The sequence below is a fragment of the Callospermophilus lateralis genome, chromosome 4, assembly GCF_048772815.1.
Source record: "Callospermophilus lateralis isolate mCalLat2 chromosome 4, mCalLat2.hap1, whole genome shotgun sequence".
NCBI classification, from domain to species: domain Eukaryota; kingdom Metazoa; phylum Chordata; class Mammalia; order Rodentia; family Sciuridae; genus Callospermophilus; species Callospermophilus lateralis.
Window position 1 is genome coordinate 155,815,518 of NC_135308.1, and position 19,737 is coordinate 155,835,254.

Genomic DNA, 19,737 nt, shown 5'->3' on the forward strand with positions numbered 1-19,737 from the left:
AAAGACTAGAATTCCCACCCACCAGCTACCAAGGAATTGATGAGTGTCAAAAGGTGCAAGAACTTCATCTAAATAAATATTCTGGTGGGGGCTGGGGCTCAGGCTCAGTGGGAGAGCATTTGCCCAGCGTGTGTGAGGCACTGGGTTCCATTCTCAGCACCTCGTATATAACTAACTAAAATAAAGGTCCATTGACAACTAAATAAATAACAATAAAAATAAATAAATGTTCGAAAGGGGCATCATGCTGGCGAATCCCTCAGCCCGCTCAGCCGCTCGGGACACACGTGGTGCAGGTTTACAGGGTTACCTTGGGCCAGGGCCCTCCAGAGGAGAACTGGGCATCTTGGGAGGAACCCGCGGCCTTGTGGGAGAGACAGAGAGTCTTTCTAGGAGTCCACCAAGTGGCTGCCAGCTATGCCTGAGCAGCGTACTATGGGCCACCAGTACGAAGAGCTGGAGACCCACCTCGAGCTGGGCTAGGAGCCTGAGGGGGCGTGGGAAGTGGGGGCACATTCCTAGGACAGGGCAGGTTGGGTGCACAGGAGCCTGAGGGAGGCTGAGCAGGCCGGGCATGGCGGGAAGCCAAGCCACGGGAAGAGGCAGGAGGAAGGACCAGGCCCACCCAAACCTGGGCCTCGCCCCCTAACTTCAGGGAAGCCCTGTCACTTAGGTCCATGCCAGAGTGACCACAGCTGGCCTTCCGTGGTGGACATGGAGGAGGCGTGATCGGGGCCACTTTCAGCAGCAAGTACCAAGAAAGCCTCTGCCCTGTTCTAGCAAGAAGCCTGGGGCTCGGGGTTGGTGTGGCAGCTCACGGTGTCCTTAAACTCCCCGTCCCCACTCTGTCCTTGCCTGGAGGTTGGTGGGTGGAATGCAGTGGACGGTCCTGGGGGAGGTGGGGCGGGGTGACCCTCACATCACACTGCACCTGGGCAGCCTGGAGGCTCAGTCCCGCGCTCCCCACACGGGGACCCTCCCTCTGCGCCTCCTGAGAGTTGGGGGGAGGCGGCCTTCAAGGAGGGGAACGGGCGGAGTCCTGGAGCCCTTGGGCGGCTGAGCAGCAGACCTTTTCGTCCCAGCAGCTGGGGTGCAGGGTGGTGACACTGGCTCAGCAGGGGCCAGTCATTCTGTCATTGTTCACAGTGTTGTCAGGGCCAGGATGAGGCGTGACACAGTCTGCCGCGAGCTGACACAGGCCTTGGGGTGGGTGTGGCGGCTCATTTCCTCTGCGGCCTCCTGGGCCCTCCCACTGACTCAGCACCTGCCTGCCCTCCCTGTCCAGTGACTTCACCTCCCAGGGGACCACATCTGCACTGAGGGTGAGGCCACTTTGGTTTTACTCCCCCACGTCTCCGTGGGTCCTGGACACAGTTCTAGAGGCCCGTGACATGAACCTTGGGGATCCCTTGGGGAGACTCTGTGCAGCTCACAAACTGTGGCCATGGGCAAGCTACCAGCCCCCCGTGCCCTCAGCTTGGCATCTGTGTCTGTGGGTGTGCTGAGCACCTGTGTGTGTGTGTGTGTGTGTGTGTGTGAGAGAGAGAGAGAGAGGGAGAGAGAATGCACTGTTGGCACCTGCATGAAGGGTGACAGTCCGGATAGAGCCCGAGGTGAAGAAGAACAGGCCCCAGGAGGTGGGGAGCACAGTCCCTGAAGAGGTCAGGTCTGTGACCCTTGGGCAGCTGGGGGTCGTGGACGAGGTTTAAACAGAGGAGCTCTGGCTAGATTATATTCAAGAAAAAGAGCTTACAGGTGGCGGTCCCGCCTGGGCAGGTGATGGGCCTGATCCAGAACCAGCCCTGCCGGGAGAGGCGGGCAACTGTTGGAGTGGCCAGGTGGCAGGGAAGGCCAAGTGGCCGGTGGCTCCCTGTAGCTCCCACAGAGGCGGCCTCCTCCTGGGCAGCCCAGGATGTCTCCTGGGATTCTAGGCACAGCTCAGGAGGAGCAGGCCAGGACTGGGTGCCCAGCAACTGCCCGGAGTGAGGCGGGTGCCACATGACCGTGGTGTCTCCTCCCTCCTCTAGGCCTGTCACAGCCCTCCCTTGCCTGCGCCTTGCTGCCCTTTCCCTCCAGGCAGGCCGCTCCGCGTGGTGCCGCACGTGCAGTCGGGGCCACTGCTCGGCCTGACTGTCGTGAGGGGAGGGGTGTCACCCTCAAGCTAGGAAGATCACCTGGAGCCCCCTGAGCGGGATGTGTCTGCGCCAGCCCCACCACAGAGGGGACAGGCTGCCAGACCCACTCAAACCTGGGCCTCGCCCCCCCAACTTGACCCAAAATCCCGGGACCCAAAACCAGGGAGTGCCAGGCCGGGGCAGCAGCGAGCCGCCCAGTGGCGTGGGTTTGCAGGTCTGGCTCCCTTGGGTGCTGGGAGACAAGGGCCACCTGCTGCCCATCTGTCCTTGAAGCATTGCCAGCAGGTCAGGGTCAGGAGCCAGTTCATCAGTGTTCTTATTGCCCCTTCTTAAAATAGCTGGGTCACTGTCACCGTTAAAAATAAAAACATGACAGCCTCAGATTCCTGTGGGTTGGAATTCTGCCCTTGATTGGCACGCCTGCCTGCTGGTGCCAAAGTAGTCCACACGCCCAGTCCTGCCGTCCACGCCCAGGGCTCAGCTAAAGCTCTGAGGCTGGCTTTGAACTCGTGATCCTCCTGCCTCGGCCTCCTGAGCCTCCCGGCTAGAATCTCCATCTTTTTTTTTCAGTTGTCAGTGTACTTTATTTATTTATTTATCTATCTATCTGCAGTGCTGAGAATCGAACCCAGGGCCTCACGCATGCTAGGCAAGGGCTCTGCCACTGAGCCACACACCAGCCCCAGAATCTCCACCTTCTCAGTGGCTCTGCCCACTGGGGAGCGCCAGACTCGTGCCGGGACCCCTGCACCCCGCTGCCTCCTGGTGGGATTCCCCTCATCTGGGAATGTCCACTTCCCCTTCACAGTCGCTGTCTTTCCAAAATGACTCCAACACTTCCAAAACCTCAGTGCTCTGTCCCCAGAAGAAGAGAGGGGTCATCATTTTCAGGGTGTGCTGGGGGGTCTCGAGAGGCTTCAGCTGGGGGCACTGGAAGCAAAGGTCCAGGAAGGGCAGAGCGCTGACCGAGCAGAGCTCCCCGCCCCCAGCGAGAGACAGGCCAGCGACGCAGCGTTAGGCGTCCACAGCCCGCGCTGGAGGCCACCACCCGCCTCCAGGCTGGTGATGCTGCAGGTCACTGTGGAGGTTAAACCATCACCGTGGAAGGTCCTGGAGGTCAGGCTGACCAGGGAGCCGAGGAAGGTGGGGGCTGGGGAAGTGTGGGCGCTCGGGAGTTCCAGGATGCTCCCTCGGGCAGCCTGGAGAATGGGTGGGCTGGAGCCCACTGGAAGCAGGGAGAGGCGGAGGCAGCTGTCCACAGGTGGCGGCTTGGGGACAGCAGGAAGGGAACGGGTGTGACGGAAGGAGACTGGGAGCTGGCATTGGCCAGGCTACGTAAGCCTGGAGTTAGGGGTGACTCCAAGATTTCTGATCCATGGGACTAGAGGGCCACTGGGCATGGCCTGTGGGACACAAGCCCTCCCTTGACCCTGGCTCCCTGCAGGCCTCTAGTGGTCCCCCAGTCGGAGCCTGTTAAATCCCCTGTTTCAGTCAAATTTTTCACTGCTATGATTAAAAGACCCGACCAGAGCAATTTTTTTAAAACATTATTTTTTAGTTGTAGATGGACACGATATCTTTATTTTATTTATACCTGGATCGAACCCAGAGCCTCGCACGTGCTAGTCAAGCACTCTGCCACTGAGCCACACCCCAGCCCCAAGACGAGAACAACTTTAAAGGAGAAGTTAATTTGGGGGCTCATGGTTTCAGAGGTCTCAGTCCATAGACGGCAGGCTCACTCCTCTGGGTCTGAGGTGAGGCTGAACGTGATGGTGGAAGAGAGGGCAGAGGGAAGCAGCTCACGTGATGGTCAGGGAGCAGAGAGAGGGGTCTCCACTCACCAGAATCAAAGTATCTTCCCCAAAGCCAGCTGCCAGTGCCCACCTCCTCCAGCCACACCCCACCAGCCTCAGTCGCCACTCAGCCGTTCCTATCAGGGGATTAAGGCACTGATTGGGTTAAGGCTGTCACCACGCAGTCTTTGGTCCTCTGTACCTTCTTATGTTGTCTCACACGTGAGCTTCTGGGGGTCACCTCTCATCCAAACCAACCAACCCCCCAGCACACCCTGAACATAATGGCCACTCTCCTCTCCTGGGGACACAACACCATGGTTTGGGACGTGATAGTGTCATGTGTGAATGTCCACTGCCCCTCCTGCAGCAGGTGGGACCCTTTGCTCAAAGGGACACTCACTCAGCACCTTTGGATCCTCCATGTGGCTGTCAGTGTGTGAGTCCTCAAGGTGGCGAGTGTGGCACATAAAAGCCACCCTCAGTAAACACTTGTGGGAGGCACGAATCTGTCAGCGCTTTCAAAGGAGCCCTTCAGGGCTGGGGTGGTGGCTCAGTGGTAGATTGCTCGCCTAGCACGGTCGGGACCTGGGTTCGATCCTCAGCACCACATAAAAATAAAGGCATTGTGTTGTGTCCATCTACACCTAAAAAAATTTTTTTTTTTTTTAAAAAGGAGCCCTTCATCATCCCTGCCCCTGGCCACAGTCCAGGGGAGCTAATGCCCTTCCGCCCTTCCGCCTCTGCCACTTGACCATGTCCTGGGCCACTACCCATCTGTCTGGCTGCAGGACCCAAGGGTGGCACTGAGGTCAGTTTGGTTTCAAAACCAGAGTCTGGGAAGGCCCAGTTTGAAAGCAGGAGTGTGCCCAGCCCAGCATGGGCATGTCCTGAAAGATGAACCTGCCAGTGTCAGAGGTGCTCTCCTGGTCCTCAACAGACCTGGTTGAGAACGTTCTTGGGCCAGTCTTGGGCCCACAGGGCAGTGCCTCTGTGCATCTTGCCACCACTGTGTCCCAGTGCAGTTCTTCATTAGCCTGATCGGTGGGCAGAAACTGTGGCTTGAAAGGGGACAGGCCGGGTCACCTGTTGGTAGTGCCGTCCTCGATTCCTATATAAAGAAGGTCCCTGGGAGATTGCAGAGGAAGCTGGTCACAGTGAGTCCCTCTAGGAAGTGGGGGCTGGGGCAGGGACACAGAGATCTACTCTCCATTGTACGCTGATCTGGAAATTTCTACATTTTGAACCTCGTGAATAGTTCCCAACTCCAAAGACAATATATAGTCAAGAGGGGACTCTACAAAATCAGGAATACTGACCCTGTCACCATGTCAAAGAGAAGCAGTCTGAGACCAGGCCCCCTAGATTCCTGGCCCTGCTCATCTACTTGGCAGACTGTGGGCCACAGTTTCCTCTCTTCTGCCAAAGGGCAGGGGTGCCCCCAGCCCCAGGTGGCCACCACAAGAGTCAAGTGACAACTGGGCTAACGTATGTCAAGTTGGCCCATCTTAAGTGTCCAGAAGGGTCTGCCTCGTGTCCCCCCTCCCTCCTCACCCCATTCTTCACATTTGCCCACTCGGGCCTTCGCACACCTGTGACTTGTGGCTGCTTCCTCCCCAGAGAAGGCTACAGACGGCTCCCTGCAGGGCGAGGACTGGGCCCTCAACATGGAGATCTGCGACATCATCAATGAGACCGAGGAGGGGTAAGGACCCTCAGGCGGGAGGGCCAGCTACAGGAAGTCCACACCTGCTGGACCCACACCTGTATCCCTGCCAGCCCCGCCCAGCCCCTCACCATCCCAGCCACAAAGTCCCGCCCAGCTCATGACCCTGTTGTGGGAGGGGCTGCCAGGTCCTCTGAACCCACCTAGGTGACCATGTGGCATTTCAAACATTTTTGGACCATGATCCAGGCCAGTCCCTTTATTGGGGGCTGAGAGACATAAAGAGGTTCAAAGTCCCGTGTCACAGCAGGTCCCTGCATGCTGCCACCCACACCGCCTCTCCACACCGCAGCAGCTCCCTGGACGAGGCCAGCTGGAGGCTCCCAGGGCGAGGAGGAAGTGGCCTGGCGCCCTTCTGCATCCTGAGGGGTGGACTCTGCATCAGCGACAGCGGGCTCCCTCTGAGCAAGAGCGCACGCGGGCCACACGTTCACTTCCCTAAGATCTGGACACAGCAGGGCAGGTCCAAGCGGCGCTTGCCGTGCAGTCGGGCAGCGGGCGTGGTGTTCCCGTGCTGTGGAGCCCTGCCAGGGGACATGATGTGAGGGTCAGGGTCTCAGCTTCTCTCCTCTGACTAGTGTTTGCCAGCCAGCTGTGTGACGCGACCTTGGACAAGCCCCGTCACTCTCCAGGTCTTTGTCCTCCGTGGCAAAGCTCTTCTAGATCCTTCCAACGGTAGCCCAAGTCCCTGAGGGGAGCAGGAAGGGGTCACTGTCCTCAGGAAAGCCCTGCAGGGACAGGCGGGGAGGGGTGTGGTGGCCACAGGAAGGCAGCCAGGTATGTCCTGTGTTCAGCATGTTCCTCTCTGGTTTTTACTGGGGTGATCTAGTGACCCCTCAGCCAGCGCACAGAGCTTCTCAGCCAGGCGCACTCTGCATGGAGATGGGAGGAAGGCTGCAGGTACCAGGCCCCACAGTGGAGGCCCAGTCAGGAGAGGCAGAGGCTGCTGGGTCCTTCCAGTGTCCGTCTCCGTGGCTTGATGCTCACTTTGTCTCGAGGCTCGTCAAAGTGAAGTGGGGGGATGGTGGGCAGAGGGCAGGACCAGGAGAGAAGACAGGCAGAAGGACTCGGGGAGCCTCCGGAAAGGCTGGCACCCTGTGGATGTGATGCTGGAGGTCACTGCAGAGTCCTTAGAGACAGCAAGCTCCATCTCCTCCTGACCCCAGGACGTCAGCAGGCTCAGGGCCGGCCGTGAGCCAAGGCAGCCTGCCCTGGGCCTGCGTGTCATCCACCTGGCTCCCAGCAGGGTGCTGGACACCCAGGTGCACAGCACGCGCTAACTGCCCTTTCCTCCAGGCCATGCTGTGAGAAGCAGACAAGTCCCTCTGGAGCCTGGAGTGGCCCCCAGAACGGCACCTGTGCCAGTCAGCTTCCATCACTATAACAAAGTACCCAAGATAATCAGCTTATTAAGAGAAAACATTTATTTCGACTCACAGTTCTGGGGTTACTCTAGGCCTTGGCGAGGCAAGCCCATGGTGGCGGGAGTCCAGAGCCGAGCAGAACCGCTCACCTCGTGGCCTAAAAGCAAAAGAAGAGGGAGAAGGAGGCTAGGGACCCACCCCAGTGACCTGAAGATCTCCCACTAAGCCCACCTCTCAAAGCTTCTGCAGCTTCCCAATAGCACCCCCGGGACCAAGCCTTAATACATGGGCCTCTGGGGGTCATTCCACCCCCAGAGTGTAGCAGTGGCCACACAAGGGCCCAGGAAGGGCAGGAAGCTATCCAGGGTGCACTGCATGGAACTGCTGGGCCAGGTTCTGGGCCAGGCCCTCTCTCCCTCCTCCCTGCCCTGACCTGTCCACTGGCCCTGGCCCAGCTCACCCCACACCTGGTCTGCCCTGGAGGCCTTGCCCACACCTTCCCTCCTGCCCAGGACCTGTGCCAGGGTTCCAGGCTCCCTGGGTCACCCTTGATGGATCAGCACTGGCTGGCAGGTCCCTGCTTGGTCAGACTTGAAGGCCAGATGAACAGATAGAGGGCCGGCCAGGCCGGGGCATTAGAACACTGCCCGCAGGCCATTAGCCTCAGTGAGGAAGGTGCCGCGGGGCAGGGCGCGGTGCAGACCAGGCTCAGGTGCTGCAGGGGAGGCCTGTGGTTCTGCCTCTGGACAAGCACTCGCACCTCTCCCCAGAGGGAGCGTCCAGTAGGAGGCCTGGGCCCCGCACGGGGAGCCCTGCTGAGCAGCACATCTGGACACAGCTCAGGGAGAAGGAGCACTGGGGCCGTTCCATGAGGAGGGGGTCCTCTGCCTGAGCCTTTCTTGCTTCCTTCTGCTCAGCCCCAAAGATGCCTTCCGCGCAGTGAAGAAGAGAATCGTGGGGAACAAGAACTTCCACGAGGTGATGCTGGCTCTCACGGTGAGTGCCATCTGTCTGTCCATCCATCCTCCCCTCCATCAACTACACGACAGGACCACAGTCTGCTAAAGGCCAGTTCCCCTCTGGCCCAGCAGACGGTCCACCCTTGGGCTCCTCTTTGGAGGGCAAAGTGATGGTGATGTGGAGCAGACAGAGGCCACCTCACCCTCGAGCCACTGGCACCGAGAACCTGCAGGCGCTTAGGAAACCCAGCCCCGGGGGGGGTGTGTGGCAGGAAATTAGGTGTTGCCTGACTCTTTGCCACCCCAAAAAATGAACCCAGGGCAGTGCCAGGGGCTGAGAACAGGTTTGCCCACCATCCTGAGCCCGTCCAGGCCCCAGAATGGGTGGGCACAAGTGGGTGTCCTGGCTTCAGGGGGATTAGGCTGGGCATAGGAAGGAGCACGCTCTGTCCCAGCCTCCCCTCACAGCAGCACTGTCCCCAGGAGGGTCTGGCTGAGCGGACAAGTAAGGGCAACCCCACCAGGCGAGGGAGGGAACCCAGCACTGGTCCTCAGGACCAGTGTCCCCAGGTGTGGCAGCTCGGGTTCTGGTTTCACCTTGGAGAGCCGCCTCCCTTCTAGACAGTTCAGCTGAGGACCAGCATCAGGATTCAGGGGACACTGACCCGTGGAGGAGGGGCTGCAGCCAGCATGCCAGCCCCTGCGCATCCCCGCCCCGGAGACAGCTTGAGTACTGGTGTTGCCCCCCGTTTTCCACAATCCCGGGGCGTGGCGCACGTTAGGAAGTCCCCTCTCTTCTGCCCCTCCTCCCACCTGGGACACAGGAGGAGCCTGGAGGGAGTCTGGGCACTTCCTTTCCTCTAACTGGGGCACACCTGGGCACCTCTCGCCCTCAGGTCTTGGAAACCTGTGTGAAGAACTGTGGGCACCGCTTTCACGTGCTGGTGGCCAGCCAGGACTTCGTGGAGAGTGTGTTGGTGAGGACCATCCTGCCCAGGAACAACCCGCCCACCATCGTGCACGACAAGGTGCTGAGCCTCATCCAGGTGAGCCCTCGGGTGGGCCCGGGGCGGGGCCAGGAGAGTGGAGTGGGGGGGGTTCCTTCCCGAGTCCTGCTCGCCCCAGGCTGGGGGTGGGGGCCGGTACCAAGGCTTGGGGAGATGGTGTAGAAGTGGGTGTGGCGAGACTGGTCACTGTCCTTCGCTGGCTGCAGGCGGTAATGAGAGGACTGGCAAGTCAGGGAAAGGGCCTCTTTACCCTGCGGGGCGCCAGGTGGGTGGGCTCACAGGGAAGAAGGTGAGCAGTGGTTACTGGCCATGTCCCCTTGTCGCCTCTCAGTCCTGGGCTGACGCGTTCCGCAGCTCCCCGGATTTGACAGGTGTCGTCGCCGTCTATGAGGACCTGCGGAGAAAGGGCCTGGAGTTCCCCATGACCGACCTGGACATGCTGTCACCCATCCACACGCCCCAGAGGGTGAGGAGGATCCCCACTTTGAAATTCTGGGCAGGGCAGGCTCACCCCCAGGTCCTGCCGTGGCCTGGCCTTCCCGGGAGGCCCTGCTCAACTGTCTTTTGCCCCTAGACCGTGTTCAATTCAGAGACATCATCAGGACAGAATTCCCTGGGCTCTGACAGTGATCAGCGAGGGGAGCTGAGCCAGCACAGCACCCCTCTGCCCACCCCAGCCTTAGTGCCCAGCGATGCGCCCATCACACCAACCCCGGAGCAGGTAGGCAGACGAGCCCCCAGCAGCCCTTGGGTCCAGGCAGGTGTGGGGTGGAGCCCGTCAGTATCTGTGGTGCTACTGTTCCCGCTTTAGGGCAAGGTTCAGGGAGTGAACTCACTCACCAGAGGCACACAGCTTGAGGGAGGCAGCTCTGAGACCTGACATTTTCCAGACCACGCTGTCCAGGCAGCACCAGAGACGTACACAGCCCCTCAGCCTCGGGCTCCCCTTTTATTTGTGTGGTGCTGTGCTCGGTTGTGTGAGGAAGGGGTTCTGCAGGCAGGTCTCATGGAGGCGATCAGCGTACAAACCTCTGTGAGCCCAGGTCCTGCCACGGAAGACACCTCGCTCTGCACCTCAGGCTACTGTGACGCTGTCCCCCAAGCCCAAGCCCTTGGCTCCCTTTGGTCATTGAGACAACTGCTAAAGCTGAGTTTTAAGCTCAAGATGGTGGCACAGTGGGACACTGAAGCAGACCAAGGTCAAGAAAGAAATCCCAGTCCCCCAGGAAGGAGTGGGGGACAAAGTCCCCATCCTCCTAGGAGAGAGAGAGAGAAAGCCCCAGCTCTCCCTGGAGAGAGAGGGCCTGCAGCCTGTCCCCTCCCTGAGGAGCCCCCATCCCCAGGGCCTTGTTAGCTCCACCTTGGGCCCAGGAGAGGCTGGCGCACTGCTGCCACACGGCGCCTCTCTTCCCGCAGCCTGCACCTTTCCCTTTCTGCCTGCCAGACCTGGCTCCTGGGTTTGGAGATGGCAACGGTTGGTAACGCCCCTGTGCGGGGCCCTGGGGCTGGGGGACAAGCCCACCACAGGTCCTGAGGCTGGGCTGTGTCTCGGGAGCCAGCAGCGAGGCTGCCTGGGGAGGGGGCCAGCCAGGCAGGCCGCTCCTCGGTGTCACGCCCGGGCACCAGGGGCTGCAGACCCTGCTCCCTCACTCCCGGCCGTGGGTTTCAGATCGGGAAGCTGCGCAGCGAGCTGGAGATGGTGAGTGGGAACGTGAGGGTGATGTCGGAGATGCTGACGGAGCTGGTGCCCACCCAGGCGGAGCCTGCAGACCTGGAGCTGCTGCAGGTGAGCCAGGGCCCTGCCCAGGTGCCCCTTGCCCCTTTGCCCACCCACATTCCTTCCCAGACCACGCTGTAACCTTCCTGGCTTGCTGGGAACCTCCAGGTCACAGAGGAAATGTGACAGCAGGGGCTCTGGACTGCTCAGATGGGAACTCAGACCTCAGTTCTGTCCCTTCTGTTGGACCAAAGAACCCCTCTTGTCTTGGTTTCCTCTCTGTCAGGTGCCACAGTGGCCTTTCTGGTACAGGCTGGATGTGAGCCTTAAGTGAGGAATTGCATGGAGCCGCCAGCCCCGTGTCCACAGTCAGCACCCTGGTGGCCCTGGGATGAGCTGGAAGGTTTCAGCCACTGCTCAGGACGGGCGTCTTAGCGGGGTCATGTGGACTTTAAGATGAGATGGGTCTCGGGGGGCCCAGGCAGGTGGGAGCATTGAGGGTCACTGCTGCGTGGCCTGAGCCAGTGTGCCACTGGACAGAGGGCTGTGTCTGGGGAGAGGCCCCCTCCCTGTGGAAGTCAGTTCATAGGAGCACCAAAAAGGCTGAGGACCTCCAAGGCCCAGGAGTCAGCAGAATCTGTGAGGGGACAGAGCGCTCAGTGCTTGTCTGACCTGCGTCACTCTTTTCCCTGTGCCTAAGGAGCTGACTTGCTCAGGAGTCCTTCCCTGTGGGAGTGGGAGAGCGTTGGAGTTGGCTGGACACCTGGACTTGAGGGCTGGGTGAGGGGCCTGCATGCAGCTAGCTCATGTGTCCCCGGCCAAGGTAGCTATGAGTGGTCTAGGGGACTCAGGAGGGAGAAGCTGGCCAGGCAGACACACGTAACGGCTCCCACACGTTGGGGCCTGGCTCCTGTGTCCCAGGATCTGTGAGGACATTTTTTTTTAGTTGTAGATGGGCACAATACCTTTATTTTATTTTATTTTTAGTATGGTGCTGAGGGTAGAACCTAGGGCTCCACTCATGGGAGGCCGGCTCCACCACGGTGCTGCCTCCCAGCCCCTCTGCTTCCTGCCCACTGGTCTGGCCTGTCCCTGTCCGCTGCACACCTCCAGCCCCTGGGCCTGTGGACAGTGACTCAGCTTAATTAGGCCTGTTGTAGGCGACACAGGGCCTTCCTGGAGAAGCTCAGAAAAGAATTTTCTAGGCTGTATTAAATAGATAGCCCTGTGTTCTCTCAGAACGTACAACGGAAACCAGGCCACGGAGCGCTTGGTCACGGAGGGAAGAGCAGAGGCTCCAGATGTTGACGGCCACCTTAGATGCCGTTGCCTGTGCTAGTGCTGAGGAGGAGTCCCTGGAGGCCTGGCCGGGGAGGGTGGGTGTCGGGGTGCACAGGAGCCGAAACCAACACGCAAGCAGCCCTGGTCCTGCTGCCCCCAAGAGAAAGTGCGCATCAGCCACACCCCACGGCTCTCTGCACCCCCACTTCACGACCGAGGCCCCTGTTCACCTGGCGGCAGGTAAAACCTGGGCAGAGAACAGACAGTCTTGCAAGTCAAACCTACAAAGCTGGGGGCTTTCATTTCTTTATTTTCTTCAAGTAAGTTTAAACCAGACACTCGCAAGGAAAGTGGTGACGTGCCACCGAGTGCAGTGTGGGCGGGCCCTGGAACACTGGCCCCAGCATGCGGCCGAGTTGGCAGCCCCACCCAGTGTCACCACCTTGTTCTTACAGGTGTCCAACTGGGTGCCGGGCACAGGACCTCTCGCACTCTCTGCAATGCTGGAAATCTGAAATCATTCCAAGTTAAAAAATTAGTGAAGATAATGGGGCAAAGATTCATGATCAGCATATGTGGATAACGGCTAGAGTCAAATTGTATTTTTTCTACACCCAAAGAAGTGGTGACACTGTGTTCAGCCATCCTCTTGTGCCCCCAACAGTCTTGAGTTTTGTTTTAAGCAAAGATAGTGGGAGAAACTTCCTTCTGGACCCTGCACACATCAGGTTAAACCGGCAGCGTTTAGCGTGTTGGGATCGCCTGTGCTTTGGATTTCAAGGTATAGCCAGGCAAGGTGGCAAGTGCCGATAGTTCCAGCTCCTGGGGAGGCTGAGGCAGAAGGATCACTTGGACCCAGGCGTTCAGGGCAGCCTGGGTAAAATAGCAAGGCCCCGTCTCAAGACCAATTAATTTGATTAATTTTGGTATAGAAACCAGGAAGTGAAGTGTGCCTTCATGTTTGTAGAACCAAGAGCCGTCCCCTGGAAACCACTCCCTCCTGCCAGCCAGGCCAGGGCTGGTGCACTGTCCACGAGGGATGGCCTTGCTGGGCCGAGTGACCATGTGTCTCACTTCCGCCCCTGCAGGAGCTTCATCGGACGTGCCGGGCCATGCAGCAGAGGGTCCTGGAGCTCATCCCGCGCATCGCCAACGAGCAGCTGACCGAGGAGCTGCTCATCGTGAACGACAATCTCAACAACGTGTTCCTGCGCCACGAACGGTAGTGCCCCTCCCCAGGGCCTGAGAGCCGCCCTTCCACACCCTCAGCCCTTCCTGGAGCGGCCTGCGGCCTGCAAGGAGTCCCCCCGGGGGCTGGGCAGGCCGGGCAAGAGCATGGGCCCTGCAGCTGTGGTGGTCTAGCCTGTCCCTGCCCGCTGCGCACCTCCAGCCCCTGGGCCCGTGGACAATGATTTTCTAGGCTTTATTAAATAAGTAGTTCTCAGAATCCAAAGAAGAGCAAGACAGTGAAGCTGCCAGTAAACAGGCAGGATGGCCCCTGGGCAGCTCTGGGATCTGAGGTCAAGGTGGGGACACAGATTCCTGGACCATGTCCCAGGTGCCACCGTCAGCCCCAAACACTCATCAAGCTTCAGAAGCCCCAAGACTGGCTTAGCTCCATTGTCCCACCAGAGGGGAGGGGAAAAGGCCTCTCAGTGACAGGCCATCGGGATCACATGAGACTGGGGAGCACAGCTCTCCAAAAGAGCGTTCAGTTGCTGCTGTGGAAGAGGACAGGGCCGCAGGGCCCGAGAGGTGGTGGCCCTCCACTTGTCACATCTGTGGCAGCTGGTGGTGACTGAGTCCATTGGGCAGTGCCTGGAGGCCTCCACACACCTGCGCCTGGTGCCTGATGCCGGCCACCCAGCCTCCTCCAGCCCCATCTAACTTGAAATGGCCCCACGTCCCCGCCTGCCCGCCTCTCTGGCTCCAAGGCCCCGGGGAATGCAGGGCCTCTCCCACATTTCAGGCGGTGGGCTGTGCGGTGGCCCCTGACACCGGTCCCCAGGCCTCTCCCGTGCAGTGCTTTCTGTTCTCAGCTGCTTCTAGTCAGTGTCCTCTCCGCACCCCCAACCCCAGCTAGGAGGCAGGTGCCCAGACATTAGGCGAGGGGACAGGAGTTCAGAAGTGATGCCACTTCCCGTGTCCCCAAGCCACTCCCTCCACTCCAGCTCCTCAGCCCCTCGGTGGCTCCATAAGGCAGGCTCAGACCCCACGCCTTTCCCACACCATCCCAGCAAGCCCAGCGCACACAGGCATGTGAGAGGAGAAGACGGTATCACAGGACAGTGCCCCTGTCCCCTCCTCTGTTCTACCCATGCTTGTTGGCTGCTGGTCATGACTCAGGTGGCCTTATGGCTGCCATTTAAATTGGGACACTTTAGTAAATGGAGGAGGGGACCGGCTGACAGCACACACCGACTGTAGGCGCTCTCTGACGTGGACCCACTGAGTCGATTCTGAGACCTACGGTTTGCAGAGCTCCTCTGGAGCTGTGTCTGTCTGTCCGTCCCCTTGACTGGGGTCTTCTCTGTCTTGTAGATTTGAACGGTTCCGAACAGGACAAACTGCCAAGGTAAAAGTCGTGTTTGCTGCGACTGAGCGAGCGCGTTCATGGGAGGAGGAGGCCTCCCCCAGCACCCCAGGCAGGATGGAGCTGCCCCCGGGCTCCCAGGGAGGTCTCCTAACTCAGGGCCCTGCCCCTTCATGGCAAATAGAGCTCTGCCACCAGCTGGTGCCCAGGGCCTTCCCTGAGCAGGGCCCAAGTGGAGGGGAGAAGCCCCCTGACTCCCAGTCAGAGCCTCGGGGCCAAGAGTGCGGGCCAGCGCTTCAGGAGAAGGGAGCGGGGCTGCAGGCCGGGAGGACACTGGGGCCTCTCCTCCCCCAGGCCCCAAGTGAGGCTGAGCCGGCCGCTGACCTGATCGACATGGGCCCTGACCCTGTGGCCACCGGCAACCTCTCATCCCAGCTGGCAGGAATGAGTAAGTTCCGCGGGGGACTCAGCGAGAGCACCTCTCCATGGATGTCCTGGGCACTTCCGTTGTCACCAGCATCAGACGGTGTCCCTCCAAACCAGTCCCAAGCCAGCTCTTATGGCAAGGCTGGCACTCAGGACAAAACACTGGGGCTGCCCCAGGGGTCCCCCAGGCCCTGGGCCCTGCTTGTCAGAGACCCCACTGCTGTGTGAGTGTCCCTCTGCGCTGATGTCCCAGGGCCTAAATCATCTGGGTGCATTTAGGTGAGTGACTTGGACTCGCTGTGCCTCTCCTTGCTTCTTGGTGACCAGTAGGAGGGAGCTGGACCCTCCTCCTGGGTCAGGAGGATGGGACAAGCTCACAGCTGACGCAGGCTCAGGCCAGAGCCAGGCCTGGAGGGCACTCTGGGTTTGTGTGTGGTACTGCAGATGGAACCCAGGACTGTCACGTGCTAGGCACTTGCTCTGCCGCTGAGCTACACCCCAGCCCCACCACTCTTGGTAAATGGTGGCATCGTCATCACTGTCCCAGGGATTGTTTGTTTGTTTAATTTTATTCATTTATTTATATGCGATACTGAGAATCAAACCCAGTGCCTCACACATGCTAGGCAAGCGCCCTGCCACTGAGCCCCGCCCCAGCCATGGGGTTGGTTTGAATGCTCTTGACTTTCTGCTTCATGCCAAGCCCAGGAAGTCATTCAGACCCCACCCGAATCACCCAGAAACACTTGTTGGAAAAGCCAGTCTGCCCTGCCCCCACCTCCTCCCGCAGATGTAGGGGGCAGCCCCTCCCCTGTTTCCTGACCCTCGTTGCAGCTCCCAGGGAGTGATGTGCTGCACCTCGGACAGGAGCAGACTGCAGCCAGCCGTGGCCCGCTCCCCGCCCCACCTGCCCCTCCACCTGCCACCCACACCCCTGCCCTGCCGCTCCCCAGCACCACACCCCGGGCCTGGCAGGGAAGCACGGGGATAACAGGTGGATGCCTCCTGTGGCCTTTCTGTCCCTGTAGACCTGGGCTCCAGCAGCGTGAGGACTGGCCTGCAGTCTCTGGATGCCCCAGGCCACCTGGAGGACGAGTTTGACATGTTTGCGCTGACTCGGGGCAGCTCCCTGGCTGACCAACGGAAAGAGTGAGTGGCCCAGCCCTGCCCTGGTCCCCCGCAGGCAGGGCCTCTGTCAGGAGAGGGACTTTCAGGACCCCTGAACCTGGCGCGGTGGTGGGCACACGGGGAGGAGAGGCATGCGTCCATCAGTCAGGCATGGCCCCAGAGCCCTGTGGTCAAGGGACAGACTGTGCAGGCAGAGCCGGCCCAGAAGGGAAGCTTACAGACAGGGACCGCCTCTGCCTCAGTCTGACATCATCTGGTCAGAGGGCAACTGAGGCACCGAGGGACTGGGTCAGGCCAGGCAACTGATGTCTGGTGTCACTCGGTTGGGAGCCCAGGGCTGTCTGGTTCCAAAACTGTCCCCAGCCCCGTCCCCCAGAGGCCAGGGAAGTTCCCTAGTGAGCCCTCGGGGCTCTCAGGCCCAGCCGCCCTGCTCTCAGGGGAGCCCTGTGGCCCACTCGCCTGCCCGCCTTGGACAGAGGTGGGCTGCCCTTCCTGCCCGCGGTCCATTCTGGGGACCTGCTTTCAGCAGCCGAGGCTTCTCCCAGACTGGCCCCCCACGGGCTTGTCCGGGAAGCATTTCCCTTAGTGGCCTCTTCATCCCTTTGCTTATGACCACCCGGATTGAGCTGTGGGCAGCCAGGATTCTTACAGCCAAGGAAAGTTCTAGATTAAGATCCTCTGAGCTGCTGCTACTTGGCTTTGGGTACTCTGTGTTGATCCCCTGCCCACACCAGCAAATCCAGGTCCAGTCTGATGGCCACGGCCAGCAGGAGGGGCCCTTCCTCCCAGTTAGGATTCCACAACCTGGATCCAGGGTGTTCCCTGCCCTGCCCCCAACCAGAGCCAGCCCTGGGCCTCGAGCAGCTCTGTCTTTTGTGTTGTTTTGGTTTTGGTACTGGGTGAACCCAGGCCTCACACAGGCAAGGTGATCTCTCTATCGTTGAGCTACAGAGTAACATCCCTGGTCCCTTTTTAAAAAAATTTTTGAGACATCTTGCTAAGTTGTCAAGGCTGGCCTTGAACTTTCAGTCCTCTTGCCTCAGCCTCTGAGTAGCTGTAGCTGTCACTGGAGGTGCGTGTCGTCACCATGCCCCGCAGGCTGGCTTCACTTTGGTAGAGTGCACACACTCAAGCCCAGGTGCCCCAGGCCTGCAGCTCGCGGTTGCCATGGAGCTAGGGACGCTACTGAGGCTGCTGTGCAGGTGGAAGCTAATGGGTCAGGGGGGACTTGCCACTGTGGGGTGGCCCGTGCACACAGGCCCCAGGGACAGCCGCCCTGGCACACTGGAGAGTGTGTCTGAGTGTTCCGGTGCCAGCCTATCTGGAGGGTGCTCTCACTGGGCTGTTCCTCCAGGGCACAGGCCCTGGGGACAGGGAAGATGGCACCTGGAGCTTGCTCTGCAGGGGCAGTCTCCCCGGGAGAGTGGCCTGTGCTGCGGCTGCTGCTTGTGCTCTGGGAGCACTTGCAGGAGGGGTGGGCGTTATGGGCACAGAGCAGGGCGGGCAGCTCTGCAGAGGGCGCCCAAGGACAGACAAGGCGAGGGGCTGGGGGAAGGGGAGGAAGCACCCCGGCCTGGAGCTCTTAGATGAGTGTATTACCAAGTGGCCCCGTCTGTCCCCTGCCCAGCAGCCTCACTGGAACCATCTGAAGAGAGGCCCTCCTCCCTTCTGCGCTGGCCTGGGGCAGCCAACCTCTGCCCAGGAGGTCGAGGGCCGCTCTACAGTCTGTGCTGCCCTTTGCTGCTGCAGGGCCGGTCCCAGCACAGCTGAGCCTCGGGCTTCAGGCTACTCCTTGTGGGGGAGAGAGGGGCAGGGCGAGAAGGAATCAGGAAAGAACACAGAGTTCTTTGGAGTGAAGGGAAGCAGGGTTCTCTAGTCTCCCAGGCCGCGTGCCTCACCCAGCCCTTCCCACATGCACGTGGCATATCTTAGAGGTGGCATCCAGGCTGCTGCCCGCCCCCCACTAGCAGCTGCCTCTGGGTCAGGGTGTGTGATCCTTGGCATCGTGTCCTTATCAGCTCTTGCCAGATTTAGCCAAGGATGCTAAGGGAATGAGCACACCCCTAGGCCACGCTGGCCTCAAGGTTGGCTCTGGACGGCCCTGCAAATCGTCACTTACCAGGGACAGGATGAGCCAGCCCACAGTTGCACTCCACCAGCTGCTGCGCCTTCTGGGGGACGGTGTGTAGCAGTGCTTCTGGGACATGGGGGTCTGCCCAAGAAGCCCCCTTCAGCCGGGTGCAGGGACACACACCTGGGCTCCTAACAACTCAGGAGGCTGAAGCAAGAGGATCATGAGTTCAAAGCCAGCCTCAGCAACTTAGCAAGACCCTGTCTCTAAATTAAATATATAAAAAAAAAAAAAATGCCTGGGGATGTGGCTCAGTGGTTAAGCGCCCCTGGGCTCAATCCCCAGTTCCAAAAATAAAAAATAAAAATGGTTTTAATTTTTTTTAAAAAATAAGCCTCTTTCAAGCCACATCTATAATCCCAGTGACTTGGGAACCTGAGGCAGGAAAATCACAGGTTTGAGGCCAACCTGGACATTTTAGCCAGACCTTTCTCAAATTTTTTTTTAAAATTTAAAGAAAAGAGCTGGGGATGCAGCTCTGTGATAGAGCACCTCCAGGTTCCATCCCCAGCACCAAAAAAAAGAAAAAAAAAAAAAATGAAGCCCCTTTCAGTGAGACCTACCGCATTCCCAGGAAGGCACATTGGCACCGCACCCGTTCCATGTGGGGGCTCCAGTTCCCGAGTCCCCACCTCAGCAGAGCAGCAGTGCCCCTCACCGGGGCAGCCTGAGCCCTAACTGCGCCGGGCTTTCTCCTGGGCTGGGCCAGTGGCTCACTTCCTCCCCTGGAAGCTGGGCCAGCGCAGGCAGAGTCCGATCTCCTCACCGTTGTCCAGAGTGGGAACAACCACCCTCTCCACACCAGGGCAGGTCCCAGTGCCTGCCCTGGACGGCCCCACCACAGCAGCAGGGAGGCCTGGGAGGAGGAGCCCTCAGCCCACACCTGCCCTGTGGTCCTGCCCCTGCCCAGGCCCCACCCAAGTCCACACAGGGACTCCAAGTCCAGCTCATCTCCCGCCCAAGCCTGGTGTGGTCAGGGCAGCACCTGATGGCCACAAATGCCTCTGTGTTTCAGGGTCAAGTATGAAGCCCCGCAAGCAACAGATGGCCTGGCTGGAGCCCTGGACGCCCGGCAGCAGAGCACTGGAGGGGTAAGCAGAGGGCCAGTCCCACCGGGTACCTTCCCAAAGGCGGGCCTGCTATTTGCTGGGTTCTGGGCCCAGAGTCCACAGCCTTTCCCCCTCTGGCTCTCCAGTGGTCCTATGTGGCTAACGCAGTTATTCCCAGTGGACAGTTGAGGACACAGCTCCAGGCACAACCCTTGTACCTCTGCCTGTGCGTCCGGCAGTGTGAGAACCCCTTCCCGTAGGCCAGGGCAGGGCTCCCGGGAGCTGCTGGGAACAGCAGGAAGCTGGAGAAGCCAGGGCCAGGGGCGACACAGGGTCATGACCGCTTCCAAGGCCAGGTGGGGCCGAGCGGTGGGAGAGGAAATGTGAGGTGGCAGGGCCTGGGGGTGGCTGGGAGGACTGCTTTCTGCCCGAGGTGAGGTAGAAGTCACTGGAAGGTGCTGAGATCAGGAGGGACATTTATCTGA

General features: G+C 59.9%; 1 protein-coding gene across 1 annotated transcript in view; it reads left to right on the forward strand.

The window, feature by feature from the left end:
• Window positions 1-19,737, forward strand: part of Tom1 (target of myb1 membrane trafficking protein) — a 29,713-nt gene that overhangs the window by 6,443 nt on the left and 3,533 nt on the right. Inside the window, exons 2-12 of the mRNA XM_076855099.2 lie at window positions 5,552-5,636; window positions 7,939-8,017; window positions 8,877-9,026; window positions 9,319-9,453; window positions 9,562-9,708; window positions 10,657-10,773; window positions 13,074-13,207; window positions 14,527-14,560; window positions 14,873-14,966; window positions 15,973-16,093; window positions 19,219-19,294. Of these exons, the coding sequence (XP_076711214.1) occupies window positions 5,552-5,636; window positions 7,939-8,017; window positions 8,877-9,026; window positions 9,319-9,453; window positions 9,562-9,708; window positions 10,657-10,773; window positions 13,074-13,207; window positions 14,527-14,560; window positions 14,873-14,966; window positions 15,973-16,093; window positions 19,219-19,294 (1,172 nt within the window). The remainder of the gene's footprint in view (window positions 1-5,551; window positions 5,637-7,938; window positions 8,018-8,876; window positions 9,027-9,318; window positions 9,454-9,561; window positions 9,709-10,656; window positions 10,774-13,073; window positions 13,208-14,526; window positions 14,561-14,872; window positions 14,967-15,972; window positions 16,094-19,218; window positions 19,295-19,737) is intronic.